Here is a 27,432-nt window from a genome sequence, read left to right on the forward strand (position 1 = left end):
TCTCTGGAACTGGTATCTCCCCAACATCCTCATTAGTAAACAAGGAGGCAAAGAATTCATTTAATCTTTCTGCAATGGCCTTATCTTCCCTAAGAACCCCTTTAACCCCTCTGTCACCTAATGGTCCAACCGACTCCCTCACAGGTTTCTTGCTTTGGATATATTTAAAAAAGTTTTTATTATGAGTTTTTGCCTCTATGGCCAACTTCATTTCAAATTCTCTCTTCGCCTGTCTTATCAATGTTTTATACTTTACCTTGACAATGCTTATGTTTTATCCTATTTTCTTCAGATGGATCCTTCTTCCAATTTTTGAAGGATTTTTTTTGGCTAAAATAGCCTCTTTCACCTCACCTTTTAACCATGACGGTAATCGTTTTGCCTTCCTTCCACCTTTTTTAATGAGCGGAATACATATAGACTGCGCCTCTAGGATTGTATTTTTAAACAATGTCCAAGCCTGTTGAACACTTAACCTTTGCAGCTGCACCTTTTAGTTTTTTTCTAACTATTTTCCTCATTTTATCAAAGTTTCCCTTTTTAAAATTTAGTGTTAGAGCTGCAGATTTACTTATTGTCCCCCTTCCAGTTATTAGTTTAAATTTGATCATGTTATGATCACTGTTGCCAAGTGGCCCCACCACCGTTACTTCTTTCACCAAATCTTGCGTTCCACTAAGAATTAAATCTAAAATAGCTCCCTCTCTTGTTGTTTCCTGAACCAATTGCTCCATGAAGCAATCATTTATTACATCCAGGAACTTTATGTCTCTAGCAAGTCCTAATGTTACATTTACCCAGTCAATATTGGGGTAATTGAAATCTCCCATTATTATTGCACTGCCAAATTGGTTTGCTTCCCTGATTTCTCTTGGCATTTCATCATCTGTCTGACCATTTTGTCCAGGTGGACGGTAGTATACTCCTATCACTATACTCTTACCCAACACACATGGGATTTCTACCCATATAGATTCTACTGAGCATTTGCTCTCTTGTATGATCTTTAACCTGTTGGACTCTATACCCTCCCGGACATAAAGTGCCACACCCCCACCAAGTTGATCCTCCCTATCATTGCGATATAATTTGTACCCAGATATAGCAGCTAGAGAGAAGCGTTCAACCTCTTCCAAACAAACCGGACCCTGAGACAGAAGGCAGGGAAGATCTCGAAATCGAAGGGGACCGTCCAATGCTAGTCTGACCAGGTCCGCGAACCACGGACGGCGTGGCCACTCCGGAGCCACTAAGACAACGTCGACTTGTTGAACTGCTATCCAACCAGAACCTTGCCGATTAGAGGCCATGGAGGGAATACGTAGAGAAGAACATCTCTTGGCCAAGGAAGTACCAGAGCTTCTACTCCTTCCACTCCTCTTTCCCTCCTGCAGCTGAAGAACAGAGGGGCTTTGGCATTCTGAAATGTGGCCATGAGATCCATTGCCAGAGTGGACCATCTGTTGCATATCATTTGATAGGCTTCCTCGCACAGTTCCCACTCGCTTGGGTCAAGATGATGCAGACTGAGAAAGTCGGCTTGAATGTTGTCCACCCTGGCAATGTGTGAGGCTGCGATGCTGAGCAGATATTGCTCCGCCCAGGTGATCAGCTGTTGTGCTTCCTGAGCTACGAGAAAGCTTCGGGTTCCTCCCTGACGGTTGATGTACGCTACCATGGTCGCATTGTCGGAAAGAACCCGAACCGACTTCCTGCAAAGGAGAGGTTGAAGAGCAATTAAGGCTAAACGAACCGCTCTGGTCTCAAAGATTAATCGACCACTGCGCTTCCTCTTCAGACCACTGACCCTGAACCGATGTATTCTGACATACCACTCCCCAGCCTGAAAGACTGGCATCGGTAGTGACCACAGTCCATTCCGGAATCTCTAGTGGTACACCTCGTTGCAGATTCACTGTCTGTAACCACCAATCTAGGCTGGAACGAGCTGTCTCTGTAAGAGGAAGGGGAGGCGGTATAGTTCCAAAACCGGATTCCAGCGTGAAAGCAATGCAGACTGAAGTGATCTCATGTGCGCAAAGGCCCAGGGAACCAACTCCAGAGTAGAGGTCATTGAACCTAAACTATCAAGTAATCCCGCACACAAGGAATAGGAATAGACTAAGTCTCGAATTTGTGATTGAATCTTGAGAAGGCGATGCTCCGGAAGGAACACTATCCCTTGATAAGTGTCGAACTGTGCACCCAAAAACTCCAGAGATTGGGAAGGTAATAGGTGACTCTTGTCTTCGTTGATCACCCAGCCTAGAGACTGCAAAAGGCCGATTACCCAGTTGATTGTATAACAAAGAGATTCGGACTTCGCTCGAATCAACCAGTCGTCCAGGTACGGATGTACCAACAGGCCCTCCTTCCTGAGTTGGGTGGCCACCACAACCATTATTTTGGTAAATGTTCTGGGAGATGTGGCTAATCCGAATGGGAGAGCTCTGAATTGATAATGTTGCCCTAGAATGCAAAACCTGAGAAACGTCTGATGATCGGATCGAATGCCAATATGAAGATAAGCTTCGGTGAGGTCGAGAGATGCTAGAAATTCTCCTCTGTGAACCGAAGCTATGACAGACTGAAGAGTCTCCATCCGGAACTTTGGAATCCTTAGACAACGGTTGACCCTCTTGAGATCGAGAATGGGACGAAAGGTTCCTTCCTTTTTGGGAACAACAAAGAAAATTGAATAACGACCTTTCCGATGTTCTGATGTTGGAACTGAAACTATAGCTCCTAGGTTGCTTAAACGCTGTAGCGAGTCTTGGATTATGAGACACTTTTGTAGGGAAGAAACGGTGAAATTAGGAACAGGTGGTGAAGTCGCCGAACAAAATCTAAAGCGTAACCTTGATTTATCACTGATAGAACCCATTGATCCGACGTACATCTGGCCCATTCTCCGTAAAACAGAGACAGCCTGCCCTTTATGACGGAACTGGAGAAAGGACCGGCCTTATCTCATTGGACAGACTTTGTGCCTCCTGAGACTTGGGAAGTTCGAGGTCTACTAAAGCGGCGGCCACGAAAGGTCTGAGACCAATTCTGTTGTCTACCTGAAGACTGTTTAGCTGGAGGAGCCGACGGACGAGAAGAACGAAATCTTCTGTTAGACCGAAAACGAGAGTGAGATGAAAAAGAGCTTCTAGGCCTAGGACGGTCCTCTGGCAATTTGTGAATCTTATTTTCCCCTAGGGACAAAATTAAATCTTCCAATTCCTTACCAAATAATAATTTTCCCTTAAAGGGTAAAGCCCCTAATTGAGCTTTGGAGGATGCGCCTGCAGACCAATTCCTCAACCAGGGAAGTTTGCGAGCCGATACAGAAGCAACGATAGAGCGAGCCGAGGTCCTAATGAGATCATATAAAGCATCTGCACTATAAGCAACTGTAGCTTCCAGTCTACCTGCCTGAGCAACTTCTTCTTCAGAGAGGGAAGAATTGTTTTGTAAAGCCTGGACCCATCTTAGTCCAGCTCGCAAAGCCAAGCTACTACACATGGCCGCCCGCACACCAAGAGCAGAAACCTCAAAAATTCGCTTAAGCTGAACCTCCAGCTTACGATCTTGGAGATCTTTAAGAGCCGTAGCCGTAGCCCCAATTTCGGCTGAAACAGCGGCATCTACCTTAGGAAATTTTAAAATTTCCAAAGCTTCCTCAGGTAATGGATACAATTTTTCCATGGCTCGTGCTACCTTAAGCCCCAACTCAGGAGTATCCCACTCCCGGTACATAAGGTCAGTGAGAGAAAGATGAAATGGAAATGATGTCGTGGGACCTCTAAGGCCAAGCAACACTGGGTCAACGTCACCCATCCGAGAATCCTTTACTGGAACCTCGAGACCCAATTCCAGTAAAATAGCTGGAATTAAGGGACTAAGTTCCTCTCTTCTAAACAGGCGGACTACTTTGGGGTCATCCCCATCCGCAACATGAGAGTCTGAACTAATACTCAAAGCAGGGTCTTCATTTAAATCCCCCTCTGGCAGGGACTTGTCTGGGATAGGTAAAGAGCCATGCTCAGAATCATCTGACAAAGAAAAAATTATCTGATCCAGACCCTGATGAAGGGGACGCTTCGGAGCTGACCCCACTCCCAAATCCGTGGGACAAGGCTACGTTCCTCAAAAAGGGCTAAACCTCTGTTCAGATGAGAGACTCTAATGTCTCTTATGAAATATCATAGATTTGTAAGCTTTGCGAAGAAAATGAAGAAAATCCACTGAAAAGGCAGAAGAGGAGGAAGAAGAATCTGAAATCTCCTCCAGGCTTTCAGCCGATAAATATGGCCCTGTTTTGCGCGGCTTGTCCCCTCCCCAGGGACTGCCGGCTGCGGCGACGGGTCAGAAGCACCCTGAATAGCTTGTTGTGTCGCTACCCTCAGAGTAGACAGGAGTGCCTCAGTTCCCGCACTACAGTTAAAAGAGTCCGGGGCAGGAGAGCAGCTGGGCCGAGGTTTTGGGGCTATGCGAAGTGGCCGAGTCTCTTTTTTTTTTTTTTTTTTTTTTTTTTTTAAATCGGCAAACTTGATGAGCCTTCCCCCCCCCCCCCGGGGAGACAGGATGAACAGAGACTCTCCCTGGAGAGACACGCGCGTGCATCTCCACAAGTGCGGCAGGCCGCGCCTCGTGGCATTATAAAGAAAAAATGGCGCGAAATAAAAAGTATGAAATAAACTAAAAAACTAAAAGAAACCCTGGCGAAAAACAAAGGCACGGGCCCACCGAACACCAAAAGGTAAGTAAACAACAATTCAGCTGTCAAGAATTATTTTTATTTTTTTACCTGACCGAAACGCCGCGGCCCCCAGGAGCTGCTCCAAGTAGGATGAGTGAGCCGGACCCCCCGATATCACCCCTGCCAGGAGTGGTTGCTGGGTACAAATCCTCCCCAACTCCGGCAGCCTCAAAAACCAGGAGGGATAGTCCTCCCAGGACTTGGCAACCTCCCGGGAGGCAGTGAAATGGCTGTGAAGAAAAAATGAAACTTTTTTTTTTTTTTTAAATAACTTAAATGAAAAGAACAGGCTCTCTTCAAAAGAAAAAGAAAGCCTGCAAACAATTAACTCCTAAACTACCTGACTAAAAAATAACAAACTACCACAGACTGCAGGGGTTAGGGACCATCCACCTCTGCTGGGAGACAGAGAAATACTGATTGACTGCAGGTGGTGCTCCAGGGTATACGTCAGAGTCATTAGAATCTTTTCTCTGCCTCCGTCTGCTGGATTGGTGACATAACCCAGGGTCTGGACTGATCCAGGTACGTACAGGGAACTGCGTGTTCAGTCGGCTGGCGCCTAAAATTATGTCCACAGATTTCGGGTGCCTAGCAGGCCACAGCAAGGCGCCTACACAACCTGTGCGCCCGGCTTTACTTAAATTCTGTGCCTAGAGAGATGTCCACATATGGATGCGCGCAACATTGTGCGCATATGTACGTGCACGTCACATACACAGAGCTGGCACGCGCTGCACATACTGATGTTCTATGGAGGGTAAAAGAAAATTATTACTTACCTGCTAATTTTCGTTCCTGTAGTACCATGGATCAGTCCAGACCGTGGGTTATGTCCCCAATCCAGCAGATGGAGTCAGTCAAAGCTTCGAGGGGGCGTCACCATGAGTGCTACTACCCCCTCTGCAGGAGTTCAGTATCGAGTATATCAAAGCCCGAGTAGAAAACAAAACCCCCGTAATGGATCAAGTTTATAAGAACCGGCAACCATAAGCCGAGTAACATGAGTAACTAACTGCAAGCGTCCTATCAATGGGTAGGAAGCTGCGAAACAGCCAGCCAACTTGTAGGGAGCTGTGAAAACAGTGAGAAAACAGTGAAAACTGAAACGTCGTGAGAGACATACAGCACTACCGTACTTTAGAGAAAAACTGAGCAGGATCAGAAAACCCAAACGCGGTGGGCGTCTGGACTGATCCATGGTACTACAGGAACGAAAATTAGCAGGTAAGTAATAATTTTCTTTTCCCTGTACGTACCTGGATCAGTCCAGACCGTGGGATGTACCCAAGCTTCCCTAAATCGGGTGGGGTCCTGCGAGGCCTGCTCAGAGAACCTGCTCGCCAAAGTGTCCAGAGACCGACGAGGCGAGGTGCAGACGATAGTGCTCCGAGAATGTGTGTAAAAACTTCCAAGTGGTCGCTCTACAGACTCGTGAGAGGAGACCGAGCGAGCCTCCGCCCAGGAAGCCGCCTGAGAACGTGTAGAATGCGCTACACTGCGGAGTCCAGCCCGACCCAATGTAGGAAGCGGCAATGCCGGCCTTCAGTCATCTGGCAATGGTCGTCTTCGAGGCCTGAGATGGACAGAAATCCGGAACTCATTTGTAGCCTCCAGATAGAGGCGCAGGGCGCGCTTGACATCCAAGAGCCGGAGAGACCTCGGCTCCGAGGCAGCGAAGGACGGCAGCTCCACCGTCTGGTTCACGTGGAATGCAGACCCTACCTTCGGAAGAAAGGAGGGAACGGTGTGGAGCGAGACTCTGGAATCGGAGAAACGAAGATAGGGCTCCCTGCACGACAGTGCCTGCAGCTCCGAAATGCGTCAAGCGGAACAGATGGCCCCCAGGAAGACAGCCTTGAGGGTGAGGTCCTTGATCGTTGCACTGCGCAGTGGCTCGAAAGGAGGTCCCGCCAGGGAGCGAAGTACCAGGTTGAGACTCCAGGAGGGACAAGGGTCCCTTAACGGAGGCCGCAAATGCTTGACGCCCTTGAGGAACCGAGCGATGTCCGGGTGCTGCAGGAGAAAGCCCCCATCGCGCAACAGCGAGTCAAGGGCGGCCACTTGGACCCGCAGTGAATTATAGACGAGTCCCTTGTCCGCCCCCGCTTGTAGAAACTGAAGGATCTGGGGAACAGAAGCCTTTGCGGGTCTCGTGGCCTGTGTGGAACCCCACAGCTCGAAAACCTTCCAGACCCGAGCGTAGGTCACCGACGTCGACGTCTTTCGCGCTCGCAGCAGGGTGGAAACTACCGCTTCGGGGTGAGTGTCTATTCTGCGGAGCCGTTGAGAGCGGACACCATCAGATCCAGCCGTTGAGAGCGGACGCCATCAGATCCAGGTGGGGGGCCCCCCACCGATGGACGAGAAGTTGCATCGCTTCGTCGGAGAGAGAGACCACTCTCCGGGGTCCAGCAGCCGACGACTGAGGAAGTCCGCCTGGACTTTGTCCACCCCGGCGATGTGCGAGGCCGCTAGCCGGACGAGATGACGCTCCGCCCATTGCAGCAGCAGCGCCGCCTCGAGCGCCACCTGCGGGCTGCGTGTGCCCCCTTGGCGGTGGATGTAGGCCACTGTGGTAGCGTTGTCCGATAGGACTCTGACCTCCTGGTTCCGAAGAAGCGTCAGGAAATGTCGCAGTGCTAGTCTGACCGCTCTGGTCTCCAGACGGTTGATGGACCACTTCGCCTCCGCCTCGGACCACGTCCCCTGCATGGTGCTTCGATCGCAGACTGCCCCCCCCAGCCTACTAAACTGGCATCGGTGGTTACCACCACCCAATTCGGCAAATCGAGGGACACGCCGCGGGCCAGGTTCTACGGATCCAACCACCAGTTCAGACTGCCCCTGGCCATCTGAGGGAGCGGGAGGACCATCTGGTAGTCCTGTGAAATTGGTTTCCAACGGGAGAGGAGCGCCCTCTGCAAGGGCCGGAGATGCGCCAACGCCCAAGGTACCATATCGATGGTGGAACCCAGCACTCCCAGGAGCTGCAGGTAGTCCCAGGAGGTGGGATCTGGCAACGCAGAGAACCGCCGTATGCTATCCCGCAAGGAGTGCGCCTTGTCCCGACGTAGAAAAACTTTGCCTAATTGTGTGTCGAAGGTCGCCCCCAAAAAGTCCAAGCGCTGCGAGGGCTCGAGGGAGCTCTTGGAGAAATTCACCACCCATCCCAAGGAACGCAGGAACTGTACTACCCTGGCCACCGTTGCTCGGCTGTGGGAGAAAAACTTCGCTCGGATGAGCCAATCGTCCAGACAAGGATGGACCAGAATACCCTCCTTCCGAAGGGCGGCCGCTACGACCACCATGATCTTGGTAAAGGCGCGCGGCGCCATCGCCAAGCCTAACGGAAGAGCGATGAACTGGAAGAGCTGGTCCAGAATCTTGAACTGGAGGAGACGGTGATGGTCCGGTCTGATGGGGATATGCAGGTAGGCCTCCGTCAGATCCAGGGAGGCAAGGAACTCCCCCCGGTGTACCGCCGCAATCACAGACCGCAGCGTTTCCATGCGAAACCGAACAGTTCGGAGGGACCTGTTGACCTCGAGGTCCAGAAAGGTCCGGAAGGATCCATCCTTCTTTGGCACTACGAAGTAGATGGAACAGTGACCCAAGCCCACCTCTCCGAAGGGCACGGGCGCAATAGCGCCTATCTCCTGAAATCTGGCCAGAGTCGACTGCACCGCTCGCCGCTTGGGGGCGGATCCGCAGGGGGAGAAGATGAACCTTCCCTTCGGAGGGCGGACAAATTCCAATGCGTAGCCTTGTTCACTGGTGTCTAAGACCCACTGGTCCGAGGTGATCTGCGCCCACTCCTTGTAGAAAAAGCGCCAACCGACCCCCAATCCTGGGAGTGGCGGAGTGGGCGAGCCTGACATCATTGGGAAACCTTAGGAGAGGGGTTACCCGCTCCGGAGGCATCGCGTGCGGGCCTACGACCTCGACAGGAACGCGACCAGGGCTGGGTCCTGGAGGAGGAGGGCCGGGAACCCGACGGCCTGTAGCTCCTGTAGCGCCGTTGTGCCCTGGCTCTGGTCCGGGAGGAGGCATACCCCCTGGAGGGACGATATCTGTCCTCCGGCAGACGATGAACGGCGTTTTCCCCCAGAGACTTGAGGATCTGGTCCAGATCTTCCCCGAAGAGGAACTTACCCCTGAAAGGCAGGGAACCTAGACTCGACTTCAAGGACGTATCCGTCACCCAGTTGCGAAGCCACAGCAGTCTTCGTGCCGCCACTACCGAGACCATGGATCTTGCCAGGACCCGAAACAGGGCGTACGAGGCATCAGCCCCGTACGCCACCGCAGCTTCCAGCCTATCCGCCTGGGCGGCCTCATCGGCTGGCAGAGCCTGCGATGTGAGGAGTTGTTGCACCCAGAGAAGACTCGCCCCCTGGGCAAGTGAACTGCACATCCCTGAGCGCATCCCCAGTGCGGAGACCTTGAAGACCCTCTTAAGGAAAAACTTCCAACTTGCGATCTTGCGTGTCCCTTAGGGCCGCTCCTCCCGTCACTGGTATCGTCGTCCTCTTCGTGACTGCCGACACCGCGGAGTCCACCTTTGGCACTTTTATGAGATCCAGGAAATCCTCCGGTAGTGGATAAAGCTTTTCCATGGCCCGGCCGACCTTCAGGGAGGTCTCCGGGGTATCCCATTCCCTAGTGAGAAGCCGTAGGAAGGATTCGTGGATGGGAAAAGCTCGGGCCCTCGGTCGAAGGGCTGCAAGGACCGGATCCCCCTTCTTCGAGGAAGTGACGACCGCGGGCGCTACTGGGGCGGGCGGGTCCGGCGGCGGGTCCAAGTCCAGTTCCTGAATTATCAGTGGGATCAGGTCATCCAGCTCTTCCCTCTGGAAGCGGCGCAGGGTGCGAAGGTCGTCTCCCTCCGCCGTGGAGTCCCCTTGGCTCGAGTCCGGAAGATCAGGTCCAGGATCTGCTGGGCCTGGTCCCGCTCCCAGAGACCCGGAGGAGGGCCGGGGTCGAGCTTTCGGCTGTGAGGGAGGAGCCCCTGCTCCCGCCGGGGCGGGGGGGGCCTGTGAGGGGGCCGACGTCCGAGGAATCTTGGCAGGGGGAGGTCCCGCAGGAGCGTCCAACCCCTGGGTATACAGTGTGCATAAGTAGAAAAACTCCGGGGAGAATCCCGGTCTGCCCGAGGGGGCTCCAAGGACGGGAGAAGCCGTTGGTCCCTGCCCCTGAGGGCCTTGCTCCGGCAGCAAAGTCGGGGGGGGGGGGAACCTCCGCAGAATCCCTGTCTTCCAGCGCTGCCTGAGTCCTCTCAGGGCGCAGGGAATTTAAAATGGCCGCCGTTCCCGCCAGGAATGGAGGAGGGGCCGGCCCGCGCCTCCCGGGCAAACACGGAAAGAAGGAAAACTCTGCGAGGGACTGCGAGGTGCCTTCCCCCCCGGGAAGGCACCGTGCGCAGATGCCCTCGCGGGAAATCTTAGACCCCGGCTCGCCGCAGGCCGCGCAACGCAACGGCCGTGGCATCGGCTCCACGAGGGAGAGCAACGCTGGCAACGAAACTAAGAAGAATCAAGCCTCGGGAGGGGGCCGCGGGAAAAACCGCCGCTGCAGGGGGGCCCTGTCGGCCTGCACTGCCCGCCGAAGAAAGTGCCGCGGGGGGCCGCCGCTGCGGGGGGCCCTGTCGGCCTGCACTGCCCGCCGAAGAAAATGCCGCGGGGGGGCCCTGTCGGCCTACACTGCCCGCCGAAGAAAATGCCGCGGGGGGGCCGCCGCTGCGGGGGGGCCCTGTCGGCCTACACTGCCCGCCGAAGAAAGTGCCGCGGGGGGGCCCTCCCGGCCGCACAACCCGCCAAAGGAGTCCTGCCTGAACCCTAGCAGCCCACGTGGAGCTGCAAGATGGCCGCTAACGCGGAGAGGCCGGCACCACCGGCATCCGCGAGGCACCGGCTGTGAAGCTGTAAAAGAAAATACAGGAGCAAAAGAACAAACTTACCCGGCGCCAAGTCACAGCACAAAGAGAGGAAAACAGCACAGGAGGAAGCCACGCCTCCACAAACCGAAAAACCTTTTTTTTTTTTTTTTTTTTTTAAGAATAAAAACTTGATCCAGAAACAAATAGGCAGAAGCCCAAGATAAAGGGAGCAAGGCAGAAAGCCCAAGCACAAAGAAAGCAAGGAAAAAGGCTATCCTACAGAAACAAACTGGGAGAAACCCTGATTCCCCTACTCGCATCTGCTGGAGTCAGAAGATACTGAACTCCTGCAGAGGGGGTAGTAGCACTCATGGTGACGCCCCCTCGAAGCTTTGACTGACTCCATCTGCTGGATTGGGGACATAACCCACGGTCTGGACTGATCCAGGTACGTACAGGGAATACAAGACGCACACAAGATGGCGCCTCCGCGGCCTACCACATAGTATGCCCACTGAGCCTAAAGCGGGGCCTAGCCCATCAGGGGGCCACTCAACCAGCTTGGAAGCCCATTTCCCCTTACCGCAACAGGATTGGGAACAGCATTGTTACAGTATGCCAAGCAAGGAGACTGGAGGAAGTCTTACAGAAACTCCTCCAAATCAGGAGGTAAATTGTTTTTTGGTTTTTTTTTAAACACTTACCTGGGCTCAGTGCTTACTGGCTGAATACAGAGATGGTCTCCGGCTGCGGGGGGAAGAGGGCTTTGGCAGTCACCGCTGTGCTTGGCCTCCTGCACCCGCTGCCTTTCAGCTGCTTCGGCAGCAAAGTCCACGCTGGGAACCGGCTACCGGACCAAGGCACAACTCTGAGGGATCTCAAAAATCACAAGAATTCTCAATTGGGGGAGGGACCTGTTGTGACCATCGGTTCCCGACGCCCTCCTTACCTCTTTGGCGACTCCCTCTTTGACCACAGGAAGATTGGCTGCCGTGGCGTCCCTCTGCCAAAGTCCTCCGGCGTCCCCGGACCAGCTAGGCGCTGCAACCCGCCATGCTTCCTGTAGGCCTAGGGGCGCGTGCGCGGCCCCGACTGAAGTACCGGCGATGCCGCGAACCTCAGGGGCGTCCCCCTGAGATGACGTCACCGCGACGGATATATAAGGTCTTAGAATTTGCTAACACATCGAGTTAGCAAGGAATGGAATGGACTCACTTTGGATTCCAAGCTACTCTGCCTCCTCGGACTTACCAGGGGTACCTGCTCCTCGAAGGCCTCGCTCTCTCCATTGTTTTTCAGGTGATAGTCTGGAACCGGTACTCACTCCTCAAGGGCCCTTGTTCCCAGACTTGCTCTGTATTCTCTTCTGCCTGGAAGTCATCACTGCCAACTACATCAGTGAGTTACCATCGCGCTCTCAGAGCTTTTCCTGAAACCAGGTTCTCGCTCCTCGAGGCCCTAACCATTCCAGCTCCTGGGCTTCTATGAGACCATTGTGTGAGTGTTCTATCAAGGTTCCTTACCTGAACTCTGCATACCCTGCCTACTCACTATATTCAGTTTCTCAACAGCTCAGCCATCCAGGGATTGCTGTTCCAGTACCTGAGGGACTACAGCCCTGCAGGGTACTCCAGCTCACTACTGCCACCTCTGGTGGTTCCTTATATGGTTTAATAAAAGATCTAGTGTGTGTTTGTCTCCAAACTCTGAGCCTGACCAGTGGTCCCTCTCAGGATCTTCCCCCCAGGGGCGTGGTCATCTGCCACCGGCCCAAGGATCCACCCACAAATATCCCTATCTGTTTGCTAACTCCCTAACAGATAACTAAAGGTCCTGTTAGGGAGTTAGCAATCACCATAGGAGAGTAGGGCTCAATTTTTTCTCCAATTTCAATGTAGAATTTCGCCTTCCAAGAAGTACAGCAATCCCCTTAGGGAGACGTATGTCCACCATCTGCTGGAGATGGAGAAATACTGAAGGGCTGAGGTCACTGCAGGGGTGTATGCAGGGTGATATCAGCTTTGAAACCTGACTCCATCGCGATGCCGGCAGGAGAGCATAATCCATTGGTCCTAAGTCCATCTGGCTACACACTGGGAAAACCCATTGTTTTGAAAAACTGCCAGTCTGGAAATAGAGGAGTAGCAATGCCAGCCTGCTGTGATGTCCTGACTGCACCCAGGAACACAATGTGACCGTAGATTTCCAAATATATTAGAGTAGCTGAATGTAAGCATTTAAAAGTACAAAACAAGATCTTTAACTGTAATCTAGACTCCACTAGTAACCAGCAGAGCTCTCTAAAGATAGGAGCAATATGATCATTAACTTTGGAGCTAATTAGTAAACTAGCAATTGAATTCTACAAGTTATGCAGCTGCTTCAGACATGTAATTCATTGTATGATGGCCTATCGCTTTCAAGAGTCCAACTGGCTGATGAACGAACAATTGTCAAGTTTGTTTTTTTTTGTTTTTTTTTTAATCTGCAAATGGTCATTTTCTACACACAGACAAGAGCCAATGATATTGCTTCCTTCATCTCTGAAGCTGTACTTACCAAGCTCTCAGATGCCTTCTGCAGTTCTTCTCTCAGCCTTTCATCATCTTGCTGGGAATTCTGTAGTGAATTAATTTTTTCCATGGCTCTCACATATAGGTTGTAGTGGTACTTCTCCTCCTGCACACACACAATTAGCCAGATTCAGAGATGGAATACAGATTTTCATGCTAGATATTGTTAAATAAGAACATGCTACAGAGTTTGTGGCAATATAAGCTACACTAAATGTACTTGCAGTCTCCCTCCCTCTACCCTTCCCAAGGAGTATGTGGGAGACTATACAGACTCTCTTAATGTTGTCATCACTATGTAGATCAATCAAATGCTCTCCTGCCCCCAAAATTACTCAGAGAGCTTCAGCATCCTTCCTTTACCTCAGTTGCATGAGTCACATCTGTTTGAGTGAAGGTCTCTCTCTGCTCTGAAGGCCTCAAATTAGCAGCCAGTCCTTGCTTTTGCTGCCAGTCCTGTAGTTGACGTGAAAGTGCTTCTATTATGATAAGTGCATGCTCCAAACGACTTTCCAGCTCAGTCCTGGATATGGAATTCAAATTTTCCCGAGAAAAACTAGCAAAAGAGTACAAAATATTTTACATTTAGCTAAAAGAAAACTGGAAAAGCAGTTGGATAGAGTCCCTGCTAGAGAAAGCTTTCAGTTCATTTAAAATTCATTTGGAAATGGTTGTTTAAAGCCTTCATGATGTAGGCATGATGCTGTTTGTGATCAACATTTTTCAGTTTTTGGATAAGACTTGATGAATAGGGAGAGCAGATTTAAACAATGTGCAGTACTTCAGACCCTGCAAGCTTACTTCCTATGGCATTTGCCTTTGAAAATGCTGCAGCAGGCATGGGGATTTCAACATAGCTTACCAGGCCTGATCCCACCTCCGTCCCTTTTCCCAAAATGGGGGGGGAAGCAGGCAATTTTCCAAAAGTTTTTTCTGAGGTACACACCTTTTCAACCATGGAACCCCTTTGAATATCCCCATTACATTTAAGAATACAGGGTAACTGAAGGGCATATGGTTACTAACTAAAAAGAATGTTTCATTTGTATAATGCTTCAAAGTCAGTATGAAACCCAATAGTAACAAATAAAGACACCATCCAGCCCGCTCAGTTAACTTCTTCATACTGCCAAGGATACATCCCAGCTGCATGTCCCAGAATGTGATTGCTTGCAAGATTTATCATCATTCAGGACAGTCTGCATGTCTCTCTCTTTTGTATCCTATCATTAAAATCATCTATTGTACCTGAAGACTGCAGGGTGGCCAACATAACCCTAATATTTAAAAAGGGCTCCAGGGGTGATCTGGGAAACTATAGACCAATGAGCCGGACTTCAGTGCCAGGAAAAATAGTGGAAAGTATTCTAAAGATCAAAATCAGAGAATATAAAAAAAAGACATGGTTTAATGGAATACAGCCAGCATGCGTTTACCCAAGGGAATTCTTGCCTCACCAATCTGCTTCATTTTTTTTGAAGGGTTAATAAACATGTGGATAAAAGGTGAACCAGTAGATGTGGTGTATTTGGGTTTTCAGAAGAGGTTTCAAAGTCCCTCATGAGCGTCCAAAGCTCCAAAAATGTTCTCCAGCAAGGGATACAACCTGGGTATAGCCCTGGCCACTTTCAGTCTTGCCTCAGGGAAATCCCATTGACAATCAGCTTCTTCAGCAAAGGGAAAGGCATTGGCGGCCCATGCAGTCTGTAAGAATCCTCCCACATACCTTAGGGTCATCCCTTTCTGTGAGAGGAATGTCCACCACATCCGGGTCACCACCCACTGAGGCAGTCGCAGGATCTGCACCCTGGTCAATATGTGGATCCTCCAGAGGAGTTCTCCTCCACTCCCGATCATCCCAGACCCAGCAGGCAAAGAATGCCCGACTGGGAGGTGCCTCAGCTCGAGGCTTCTTAGCCATGCTCTGGGGCTTTTGGGTAGCCGACCACTTACCCACCACTTCCTTCTTGGCGAGGTAGGCTTCATGCAGCAACAATACAAAATCCGCGGAAAATCCATCACGCTCACTGTCCTCGCCACCTCTCTACCATCTCCAGCTATCCTGGAGAAAGCAGGGGAGGGGAATGCTTGCACTCCCTGTCCATGGCAGGCCTCCTGCCACATGGAGACAAAATGGCCATTTCCTTCATCCCCACTGGGGCCTCCTGGTCTGGACCTGCAGAACGAGTGCAGCATCCACCTGCTGAAAGGTGGATGCTTTGACGGAAGGTGCAAGCGATAGTGTCTAGTAAAGGTGTGCAACGATTTCCAGGTGGCCGCATGGCAAATCTCCTGTGTAGAGACGGACTGGCTCTCTGCCCAGGACGTCGCTTGAGACCGCAGAGAATGGGCTCGGACGCCTAACGGAGGTTGTCGTCTGGCTCCTATATATGCAGTCCCAATAGCGTCTTTGAGCCAGCGAGCGATCGTTGACTTCGTGGCTTTGCATCCCTTTTTGGGACCATGCCAAAGGACAAATAGATGATCCGACAGACGAAATTCATTAGTGACCTCCAGGTAACGGATCAGGATGCGCTTGACATCGAACTTACGGAGCTCACGGGACTCATCAGCGGAAAATGAGGGGAGCTCCATAGTTTGATTCAGGTGAAATGCCGAGACCACCTTAGGAAGAAAGAGGGCATCGTGCGTAAGGAGACACCCGAATCCGTGAACCGAAGGTAGGGCTCCCTGCAGGAGAGCGCCTGGAATTCAGAAACCCGGCGGGCAGAACAAATGGCCACAAGGAAAACAGTCTTGAGTGTGAGATCCTTGAGGGTGGTGCCACGTAGAGGCTCAAAAGGGAGGACCTCCCAAAATCCTTAAGACCAAGTTGAGGCTCCAGGAAGTGTCCTGAAGGAGCCTGAAGCGGAAGCTTTAGGTGCTTCACCCCCTTGAGGAACCACACGATATCTGGATGAGCTGAAAGGGTAATTCCGTCCTGTCGATGAACCAAGGACCCGAGCGCAGAGACCTGAACTTTTAGGGAGTTGTAGGCTAGGCCCTTTTCCAGGCCCGCCTGGAGGAGCGAAAGAATTTGCGGGACAGAGGCTGTCCGCAGCAAGGCTGAATGAGAAGAGCACCAGGATTCGAAAACTTTCCACACTCGGACATAAGCGAGGGACGTAGACAGCTTCCAGGCCTTGAGAAGGGTTGAAACTACAGCCTCTGGGTATCCCAGGCGTCTTGGACGGCACCTCTCAAAAGCCAGGCCACAAGACAGAAGCGATCTGCCTGGTCGAAAAATACTGGACCTTGATGAAATAGCCGCTGGAGATGGCCGAGGCGGAGAGGGCCGTCCACCGCCAGGTTGATCAGATCCGCGAACCATGGATGGTGGGGCCATTCCGGCACCACCAGACCCCGGTGGCCTTCGATTCTCCAAAGAACCCTGCCCACCAAGGCCACAGTGAAAACACGTAGAGGAGAAGGTGACTTGGCCATGAGAGCACTAACGTGTCCACACCTTCCGCACCGCGCTCTCTTCTGCGACTGAAGAACCGCGCCACTTTTGCGTTGTGGGAGGTGGCCATGAGATCCAGGTGAGGGGTCCCCCAACGCTGAATGAGGAGCTGCATCACCTCCTCAGAGAGCTCCCACTCCCCTGGATCGAGACGTTGTCGGCTCAGGAAGTCCACCTGTACCGTTGTCTACTCCTGCGATGTGAGAGGCCGCCAGCCTGAAGAGGTGAGTCTCCGCCCAGGCCAGCAGCTTGTCCATTTCCAGAGAGACATGGCAACTTCTCGTTCCTTCCTGATTGATGTATGCTACCATAGTGGCGTTGTCCGAGAGGATTCTGACTGCCCAAAGATGGACGAGAGGGAGGAAACTTCTCAGTGCCAGGCGAACCGCTCTGGTTTCCAAGCGATTGATTGGCCACGTGAATTGAGCCCTTGTCCACTGTCCCTGGACCGAGCTCAATTGGCAGACTGCTCCCCAGCCAGAGAGACTGGCATCCGTGGTTACCACCACCCAGTCCGGGATATCCAAGGACATTCCCTGCGCCAGGTGAAGTGGGTCGAGCCACCACCGCAGGCTGTCTCTGGCGGGTTGTGGGAGTGGAAGGATGGCTTGAAACTCCTGGATACTGGTTTCCAACGGGAGAGTAACGCTCTTTGTAGCAGCCGCATATGCACAAAGGCCCAGGGTACGAGGTCGATCGTGGAAGCCATGGATCCCAGGATCTGGAGGCAATCTCAAGCTGTGGGCAATGAGAGGCAAGAGAAGTGTTGGACTGTGCCGAGAGCGCCTGGGCACGATCCGGCCTGAGGAAAACCTTGCCTGACGCTGTGTTGAAACATGCCCCCAGGAAGTCCAGTGACTGCGACGGAGTAAGTCTGCTCTTGGTGTAGTTGATAACCCAGCCAAGGGATTGTAAGAGCTGAACCACTCTGGTGACTGCCTGCTGGCCCTGGAGCAAGGACTTTGCTCAAATGAGCCAGTCATCCAGATTTGGGTGAACCAGAATTCCCTCCTTGTAGAGAGCTGCCGCCACTACTATCATGACTTTCGTTAATGTGCAGGGGGCGGTCGCCAGACTGAAGGGTAGTGCCTGGAACTGAAAATGCTGCAGGAAACGCTGATACGCCTTGCAGATGGGGATGTGAAGATAGGCTTCTGTCAGGTCCAGAGAGGCGAGGAATTCCCCCTGATGAACCGCCGCAATCACCGAGCGCAGGGTCTCCATTCTGAAGTGTGGGACCCTGAGCGACTTGTTGACCAGCTTGAGGTCCAGAATTGGTCGGAAAGAACCCTCCTTCTCGGGGACCACAAAGTAGACTGAATAATGCCCTGAGCCCAGCTCTGTGGGAGGCACTGGATGATTGCCCCCAAAGCCAGGAGTCTGTCAAAGGTCTGCTGTACAATGGCCTGCTTTTGGACTGACCCGCAGGGAGAGAAGAGAAATCTGTCTCTTGGGGGGGGGGGGGGGGGGGGGGGGGGGTCGAGCAAAATCCAATGCGTAGCCGTACCTTAGAATATCGGGGACCCACTGATCCGACGTGATTCATGCCCACTCCTCGTAGAAGAGAGAAATCCGGCCCCCAATCCTGGGCGTCTGGGAGTGGGTCAGTCTGGCATCATTGTGGGGGCTTGGAAGAGGCAGCTTGTGCCATCACGTCCCTCGCTGGCCTGCGGCCTCGAAAGGGACGAGCCCAAGACTGAGAGCGAGAAGAGGGCGTCCTAGGCGTCGTCTGTCTGGAGGTGCAGAAGCGACGTTGACTGTGGAACCTGTTTCTGGAGGTATTGAACAATCTGGTAGTCCGCGGCCGATCTTCTGGGAGCCTATGTACCATGTTTTCTCCGAGGGATTTGATGATCTGGTCCAGTTGTCCCCACATAGGAATTTCCCTTTGAAGAGTAGGGATCCCAACTGCGTCTTGGAAGAAGAGTCCGCTGACCAGTTGCGGAGCCAGAGGAGACGCCGAGCCAAGACCGCCACTACCATGGACCGGGCCAGCACTCTGAGATCATAAAGTGCATCTGCCCCGCATAGGCAATAACTGCCTCCAAACGGTCCGCCTGATGAGCCTCCTCAGGAGGGAGTTCTTGTGAGGTGATTTATCTGCTGTACCCAGCGGAATCCCGCTCTTTGTGCCAGCGAGCTACAGATGGTCGCCCGGACCCCCAGCGCGGAGAACTTGAATATTCGCTTGAGGTAGACCTCTAGCTTCCTGTCTTGTAGGTCCCGGAGCGCTGTGCCTCCCGTAACCGGAATTGTGGTTCGCTTCGTGACTACCGACACCGTGGAGTCCACTTTCGGAACTTTAAGCAGTTCTAGGAAATCCTCCGGAAGAGGTACAGTTTGTCCATCGCCCTGCTGACCTTGAAGGAGGCTTCAGGTGAATCCCATTCCCTGGCTAAGAGCTGGAGAAAGGTAGGATGAGTCGGAAAAGCCCTGGTCGGAGGACGGAGCCCCGCCAAGACAGGGTCCCCCCTTCTTCCCCGACGGAGTGGGACCAGGTGGATCCAGCGGAGGTTCAATATCCAGTTCCTGTAGGATGTGGGGGATAAGAGTGTCCAATTCGTCCCTTTGAAAAATTCGTAACACTCTGGGATCGTCCCCTTCCATTTGTGAATCTAGCAGGGGATCCTGGGGGTCGTCTAAGGACGGGTCTGCACCTGATCTACCCCCCCGCCGGGGGGAAGGAGCAAGCGCAACCGAGAGGGCCCCGGAGGGACCCCCACCCCTGGGGCACCTACATCCTGAGAGGCTCCCCCAGGCGGAGAATCAGCCATCCGAGGGACCTTGGGTGGTGGGGGTCCAGGGAGAGGATCCGAAGGCTGTGACATCCTGGCCAGATAGGCATTGTGCATTAGGAGCACAAAATCTGTCGAAAACGGGGGCGGGCCCGAAGGAGGCAGAAACACAGGATCCCCCGCAGACATGCCGGGCTCCAGGAGAGAAACCGGTGTTAGAACAGGAGGAAACAATGCCCCGATGTCATCTGTCATGTGAGGTATCTGTGCCGGGCCCACTGGCTCCTCCTCCAAAATGGCCGCCGTTCCCGCACTAAGCGGGATCAGAGCCTGTCTCTGTCGATGAGATCGCGCCTGGCCTCGCGGAGCAGAGTTTCCCGCCGGCTGCAAGGTGCCCTCCCCCCAGGGAGGCACCTCATGCAGATCCCCTCACGGGAAAGCCGGGACCCGGGCTCTCCACACGCTGAGCATCGGAAGGCCCTCAGCATGAGGAGGAGGGAGGGGGCGGCCCTGAGGAAAGAGGCAAATATCGCTCTGGGGAGTGGGAAAGAACGACCTCCGCTGCCTAAATCCACCGACCCAAGGGGTTCCTGCTCCCTTCTGAAAAGCGACACAGAGGAATGTGACCTCTCTGCGGCTGGCAGCCCTGGGGAATGAATGTCTCGGGGCTGCGGGTCGGAGCACAGCAATGGGGGGGGGGGGGGGCGGAAGAGGTTGAAAACCTCCAACATGCACCCCTTGATGGTCTGTAATTCAGAACTAACCTGCGGAGAAAATGCCCACAAATACACTTACCCCGTACCGGCAGAAGTGGGAGGGAGGCAGGAAGGACAGACAGAGAGATAGAAAAGACCACTGTCTGCAAGCCTGAAATCAAAAAGTCTCTCGGGTTTGTTTTTTTAAATTAGAGAACTTGATCCATCAAGAAGCTTCACAGAGAAAATTAGAAATGAAACAAGTACACGGACAATGTACTGGGAAATCAAAGATTCCCCTGCTCCTATCTGCTGGAGTTAGAAAGATACTGAAGAGCAGCAGAGGGTGCAGTGGCTTATAAGGTAGCACCCTCCGATGCTTTGTCTGACTCCATCTGCTGGATGGGGGACATAACCCACCGTCTGGACTGATCCTGGTACGCACAGGGAATTGCCCTTTTATAGCCAGTGCTTTTCGTGGTTAAAAGGGCCTTATGCATAAACAAGACAAATTCAGAGGAAAACCCCATGTTATCATCTCCCCTTTCTGGCTCAGAGCTTGCATCACCCCACCCCACAGACGGGATCGCTGGAGACAATGGGGGGGAGGGGGGGTGGGGGGGGAGGGGGGGGTGGGGGGGGGATTCCCTATCCTGGGAATCTGTCACCTTCAGAGCTGTAGCCCTTTCTCCTGCCTGACAGGCTGTTTAGGCTCCAAGTATTTACTGTGACAAGCCTTGGGAACCTGTGGCTCTCCTACCAGCCTCGTTTCCTCTGGAAGACACCCCCCCCCCCCCCCCCCAGAAACGAGTTTCGGCATAACGCTGCTGCATTCAGTTGTCCCCGAGCCAGGCCGTTGGCCTGACAAGCTTTCCCACACTGGGCAATCACCGTTGGCACCATTTTGCCTCCATTCAGCCGGGCCTACTGTAAAGGATAGAAGCCAAGTGATCACAGCACACGGGAGAAAAGAGGAACACTGCACACTGCAGCTTCCGACTCCCCGAGCAGCCCAAAGCCGCGAACAGAGGAGCTACCCCTTCTCTCTTCCCCAGCCCAAGCCTGCCCCGATGATCAAACCAGAAACAGCCACAGCAAATAAAAATTCAAGCAAAAAAGGAATACTTTCCTGCTGCTGGCAATACCTCCGGGAAGGAGCTTTCAGGGGATAAGAGGCAACCAGGACCCCTGGCTGTCAGACCTCTGGATCTGCTTCAGGCTGAAGCTCATCAGGGATTACCAACCCCCTGCTCGTCCGGCTCAACCTGAGGGATGGCCCATCTCTCCCATTCTCAAAAATCTGCACTGGTTACCAATACATTTCAGAATCCTCCATAAGTCCATGACCATCATCCATAAAACCATCCATTCCCAAGCCCCTCTTAGCCTTCAAATCCCACTCAAACTACACTCCTCTTTCAGACCCATCAGAGAAGCCTACAGAGGATCGTTACATGTTCCCCAATCCAAAGTGACACACTACCTCGCCTTCAGGGAACGAGCCTTCTCCACGGCGGGACCTTCCATCTGGAACGCTATGCCCCCGGACCTCAGACAGGAACCATGCTTATTAACATTTAGAAAAAGACTTAAGACTTGGCTATTTAGACAAGCCTTTCCTGAATCGCACTGACTCCTCTAATGGGCCTTATGATCTGTCTGCTACAACCATCGTGTTACATCCCAGCACTATGTAAATAGTTGTTCCTGTTTTTACTCCTAAAACTACTCAGGCTTCTCCTTCTTATCCCAGTTCCAGCTTCCCCTGTTTTATTGTATCTTTCTTACTTCTCTCCACCTGTTAAATGTTAGGTTTTTCTTCACTTCCCTTGTTACTTGTAAACCGGCATGATGTGATTCTATCATGAATGCCGGTATAAAAAAAAGCTTTAAATAAATAAATAAATAAAGGAAGGAACCTAACACCTCAGGGAGCATCTTCTAACTTCTTCTGTCCCTTTTTCTTAACTGCAGGCTTGTCCCTCTATCTGCTGGAGACAGAGAACTACTGAGGGATTGCAGATGGCACTCTCAGTTATGTAGCAGTGCCTCAAAACTTTTGATTCTCTGCCTCCATCTGCTGGTAGGGATGTAAAACCCACTTCTCTGGACTGATCTGGGGTATGAACAGGAATTAAATAATTCCACTATTCCAGTGCTACGCACAACTGAGGGAGGGAAAACTAGTCTTTCACCTCATGAGCTGCCCACTATAAATTTTCCCTTTCATCCAGCCTAATGAGGCCTTAGCACAAATTTTTCACTCACGGCCCAATTAAGCTCTGAAATCCATTGCCGGAAGATGTAGTAAAGCCAGCTAGCAAAGCCGGGTTAAAAACAAAGTTTGGGCAAGTTCTTGCAAGAGAAGTTCATAAATTGTTATTAACCAGATAAGACTTAGAACAAGCCACTAAATTCCTGGGCATTAGCAGCAAGGGATCAATCTACTATTTGGGATCTTGTCAGGTATTTGTGACCTGGATTGGCCACTGTTGGAAACAGGATAGTGGGCTTGATAGATCTTTGGTCTGACCCAATAAGGCAATTCTTATGATGCTCGCCCACCTTCTGCTGGAGACAGAGAATACTGGCAGGCTGAGGCCAATATGGATGCCTATAAAGGGGCAATGTCAGCAAACCTATTCATCTCTGTGGACACAACCCATTTGCCTGGACTGTTCTGAATGAAAGAAGAAGAATAGATAAACAATGCAGCAGAAAGTGTTGTCCCTTGAGGGACTCCAGACATAATGGCATTTGATAGGGAATATTTTCACTACCTCTCATTTGTCGGATCCAATCAGTTAGAAAGGACTGCAACCATTTAAGCACAATTCCTCCAATACATATTGATTCTAACCAAAATCATTCTGCAACTGTGTCAAACGCTGCAGTTACATCTAACTATGCTAATATTACTGATCTACTCTGATCAAGATTACAAAGAATAAAGTCTGACACAAAAGTTTAGGGTTTCAGTGCTGTTGCAAACCCTAAACCACTGATGCATGTCCAGCACATTTTCATCCAGAAAATCCTCGTTATCTTAACACATTTTTCAAGTATTTTGAGGGTAAATTTGATATTGGTCTGCAATTAACCTAGTTATCAACCTCAAGTAATGAACTTTTTTGTTTCAAATCACCAGGTAAATTATCACCTTCTCCAAAAATTTAGAAAGACTACCTTCCCTGTTATCTCACCTTTTGGAAAAAAAAAAAAAAAAAAAAAAAGGTCCAAGTGTGGCAACTTAGCCAGGCCTTCCCCTAAATGCCACAGCAGAGACTCCTCCTCTAGTACCTGCCCACTGCCAGCAAATCCCACACAGTTCACCCACTTCCAACTGACTTTTAATCTCTCCCATATTGCTGCTATTTCTCTCACTTCTTAACTCTAGAACTGCAATTTATACCCAGTGCTTCCTACCTAATTTCCTCAGTTCTGATCTATTCACTTGCAATCCACTTCCTCTCTGCATGCATTTATTACTTAGTGTATATAAATCAGTACTTCTTTATGTTACCTAATTTATTTATTTAAATCTTTTTCTATACCATCATTAAGGTGGGTACCATCACAACGGTTTACAGTAAGGCACATAAAAGTAATGCTATTAAAATCTATCAGTTTACACAGGTGCCATAAGGTTCGGTAACATAGTTTTTAATTAATGTTAGCTGTTGAATGAATGTGTTCAACATCATGTCCAGGTCAATTCTATAGCAGTTTTGAGTCTAAGACTCATTCTATAATTGTAACTTATCCCTTAGTGATGAGTTCTATTAAAAACTACACCCTTACTGTTTGTGTGGGTGTTCATTGTTTGTACCTTGCACTTCCCTGTTTTCTATTCTCTCTTCTCTTTTTGAAAAGCTTGTTTAAAGAGCCAAGTTTTTAGATTTTTTCTAAATGTTTTGTTTTCTCTTTGTAGCCTTAATTCCAAGGGCATGGAACTCCATAGTATGGGTCCCACTAAGAATAACGCCCTTTCTCTTACCTGGGTTAGTCTTGCTGTTTTGACTGATGGAATAGTTAGAAGTGCTTTGTTGGCTGATCTTAGGTTTCTGTTGGGGATGTGTACGCGAAGGGCTGTGTTGAGCCAGTCTTCGTTTTCGTTGTGTATTAATTTGTGTATGGTGCATAGTGTTTTGTACTGTATTCTTTGTTCAATGGGAAGCCAGTGTAACTCAGCCAGTGTTTCAGTAATGTGGTCTCTTTTTCTTTTTCCAGTTAATATTCTTGCAGCTGTGTTCTGCAAGATTTGCAGTGGTCTTATGGAGGTGTATGGTAAACCTAGTAGAAGGGTATTGCAATAATCAGTGCTTGCAAATATTAGCGCTTGTAGTACTGATCGAAAGTTGGCGGTTGTTAGAAGTGGTTTAAGTTTTCTGAGGACCATGAGTTTGGCGTATCCTTCCTTTACTTTTATTGATATATGTTGTTTTAAGCTTAGTTCTGTGTCGATTATTACTCCTAGATTCCGTACTTTCTCTGCAAGTATTATTTGTTTGTTGTTATTGAGTGTGATTGGGTTGAGTGTGATCTCCATGTTTTTTTTTCTTTCTAAATGAAGGAATTTTGTCTTCTCTATATTAATTACTAGCTCCATTTGATTTAATCCGCCTTGGGCCCACCTTTAGAAGCTAGACTAAACTAAACAGGAGGAATATCAAGTGCTTAGAAATACATTTTTCATCTTGTATTGATTTTTTTTTATACCCTCCGATTTTTTCAATTTACAACTCCCAATTTGCTGTATTAAGCCAAGAGGCCCCCTCAACTTTCTATGGCTGTACTAATCCCAGTCAGTGGCATGTCCAAGACAACTGCATTGCTGCCTTGGGATTACAATGGCACTGCTTTGATGTTTATGCTTACCTATGTCTCAAAATGCACTCAGGCTGCCCAGGCCCCCTCAGGTCTCACTCCCTCTTTGCTGTATTAAAAAAGTTACAATATGGCCAGAAATGGCACATTTGACAATAAAAAAAAAAAAAAAAAGAGCAGCAACAGACTGGCTCTTAAGGACTGTACACAGAGATTAGCCCCAATGCTAGAAAGAAAAGTGCAAAGTATTTCTTGCTAAAATTTCCTTTGCAAAGCACTTACTTCCAGAGCAGGGAGTCTGTTTCAGCAGCCTTGTCCTTTGCACAGGCCTCTCTCTTTCCATTCATGCTAAAGTCTCCAGATGTGTTCATGCTCCTCTCCAGTAAGGCAATGGGGGTCACCCATGTCACTGCACAGGAATTGGTGACAGGGGTCATGTTCGTACCAACATCTTGCTGCGAGACTGGTGACAGGCTGCACTTCACACTCTCAAACATTGCTGAGGCTTTCATGCTCTCCTCCAGTAACATAATGGGAGTCATCCAAGTCTCAGCACTGGAGCTGAGTACAGGGGTCATAATGCTGACTTCTGAATGGGGCAAGGACATTGTCCAGGCTTCTGCATGAGCCAGTCTGCTTTGAATATTGTTAGGAAAGTTATCTGTAGAAGCAAAGCATTTATCTTGCTGTTCTGGCTCTGATAAAACCAGACTCTGACACTCATCTCCTGAAGGAAGAATGTCACTGTGGATGTCTTCCTCCTCCTCCACAACTAAACCAGTTTCTCCTTCATTCTCCAGCAGATCTGTGAGGTTTGAAGCAGATTGGCCCTGTGTGTGAAGAGTCATGGTTTGAAGGTCATGCTCCTCTAACTGCAGGAGATGGTGTTGATCACTTTCATCCTTAGCAGTAGCACAACCAGTCATAGACTGTTCCAAGTTTGCATCTTCACCCAGCTGCAGCAAGTTAAGAGAAACAAAAGAAGGTTTTAGCAAGTGTCCTCTAGCAGTCAAAAAATTCTGTGCATCCTGAGTCTCTGATATAAGAGATGGATCTTCAAAAACATCAGTATTTGATGGATCACATTCAAAGTCTGTTGTGCCCAGAGGAGATGCACTTTTCACGATGCTCCATGTTGGAACACCCCCTACTTTTGTAGTCATTCTGAAAAAGTGGTCAGCCTCTGGTACTTTTGTGGTATCTGGTGAGCTTGCCAGCTGAAATAAGTCAAAGGAAGCTTTTAATTCTTCTGTCACATCACAAAAATAGAGCTCTTCCTCTTTCAGCTCACCTGAGTGGAGAACAGATGAATCCACCTTACTAGTCTCACCTACTACATGACTGGACTCTGCCACAATTTTAAGAGAGTTAGTACTTGTGCTATTTACTTCAGGAAGAGGGATCTGGGCTGAAATGTGTGCACAGGAATCTGCAGATAAATCAAATTCCGAGGGAGGCTGGACACTTTCCAATACTTCCAAGTTCATGATAGCGCAGTTTAGGGAAGTTGAAGCACTTGCCTTAGAAGACTGCAAGGTTTCCCTTTTCTCATTCTCAGTGCTTTGAGCTAACCCAGTTTCATTTCTTCCATGGATGGAGGCTACTCCACTATCCCCATAGTCTTCTTGTGACGTTAGAGTCACAGGATCATGTGACTCAGAGACAAAAGCAGTGTACAGATTCAGAGTTGAAATGCCTATTTCTTCTTGCTCTTTAAGTAGTGAAAGGTTTGCAGATTGACTCAACTGAAAACATGACGAGAGAGATTCAGAAAGCTGAGAACATTCAAAATCGCACTTCTCTAGGGCTAACTCATCTACAACTGGCTCTAGCATCTCTGCTGGGCCATCATCAGCACTGATCATCACCAGGGAGGAAGCACTGGGCTGGAGACAGTCTGTGCACGGATCGGAGTTACAAAGTGGACCGTCAGCAGCACAAGTATTTTTTAATTTGCTCAATGCCACCTTAGGCTGGAGATCAGTCCCAATTTTCACTGAAGTCTTGATCTCTGAACACTGTTTAAAAAAAAAAAAATAATAAAGTTACCACAGGATAGAAATATGCTCAAAGCCCTTGCTATTTCACAGAAAAAATATTAACAAAAGCACTTACTCAAATAGATATCCAAAGGACATTATGCCCAAAGTGATTAAAATCAAAATAACTTAGGAACCAAGAAAATGGCTAATAGGCCTTCAGTCTTCTCCCTCCCCAAACATCAACCGGATAATATTTAGCAATAAGGAGTAGGTGAGAGGAGACCAAGGACCTATCAGTTTTTAACCTTGGTTAATTACATTTTAACTGTAAAAACAGCAACGGTTTTAGAAATGATGTTCTCCTGCTTCCCATTCATGCCTGTTACATTTGCTACTGTAAGTGCCTAGTGCATACCTTGAAGCGTTAGTGTAACCGAGGCACTTTACCTTGATGTCCAGCTTGTTCAGTAATAGAACCTCAAAGGAATGCACAACTTTCTGCCTCAGCAAAAAAAAAAAAAAAAAAAAGGTT

The 27,432-nt window shown here is 50.1% G+C and overlaps 1 protein-coding gene across 1 annotated transcript in view; it reads right to left on the reverse strand.

Moving 5' to 3' along the window:
• The window catches only part of LOC115097586, a 106,802-nt gene that overhangs the window by 42,351 nt on the left and 37,019 nt on the right, over positions 1–27,432 (reverse strand). Inside the window, exons 4-7 of the mRNA XM_029613523.1 lie at positions 27,348–27,398; positions 25,201–26,936; positions 13,562–13,754; positions 13,185–13,304 (exon numbers count right to left, since the gene is read on the reverse strand). Coding sequence (XP_029469383.1) covers positions 13,185–13,304; positions 13,562–13,754; positions 25,201–26,936; positions 27,348–27,398 — 2,100 coding nt within the window. The remainder of the gene's footprint in view (positions 1–13,184; positions 13,305–13,561; positions 13,755–25,200; positions 26,937–27,347; positions 27,399–27,432) is intronic.

This window comes from Rhinatrema bivittatum, chromosome 8 (genome assembly GCF_901001135.1).
Source record: "Rhinatrema bivittatum chromosome 8, aRhiBiv1.1, whole genome shotgun sequence".
Taxonomy (NCBI): Eukaryota; Metazoa; Chordata; class Amphibia; order Gymnophiona; family Rhinatrematidae; genus Rhinatrema; species Rhinatrema bivittatum.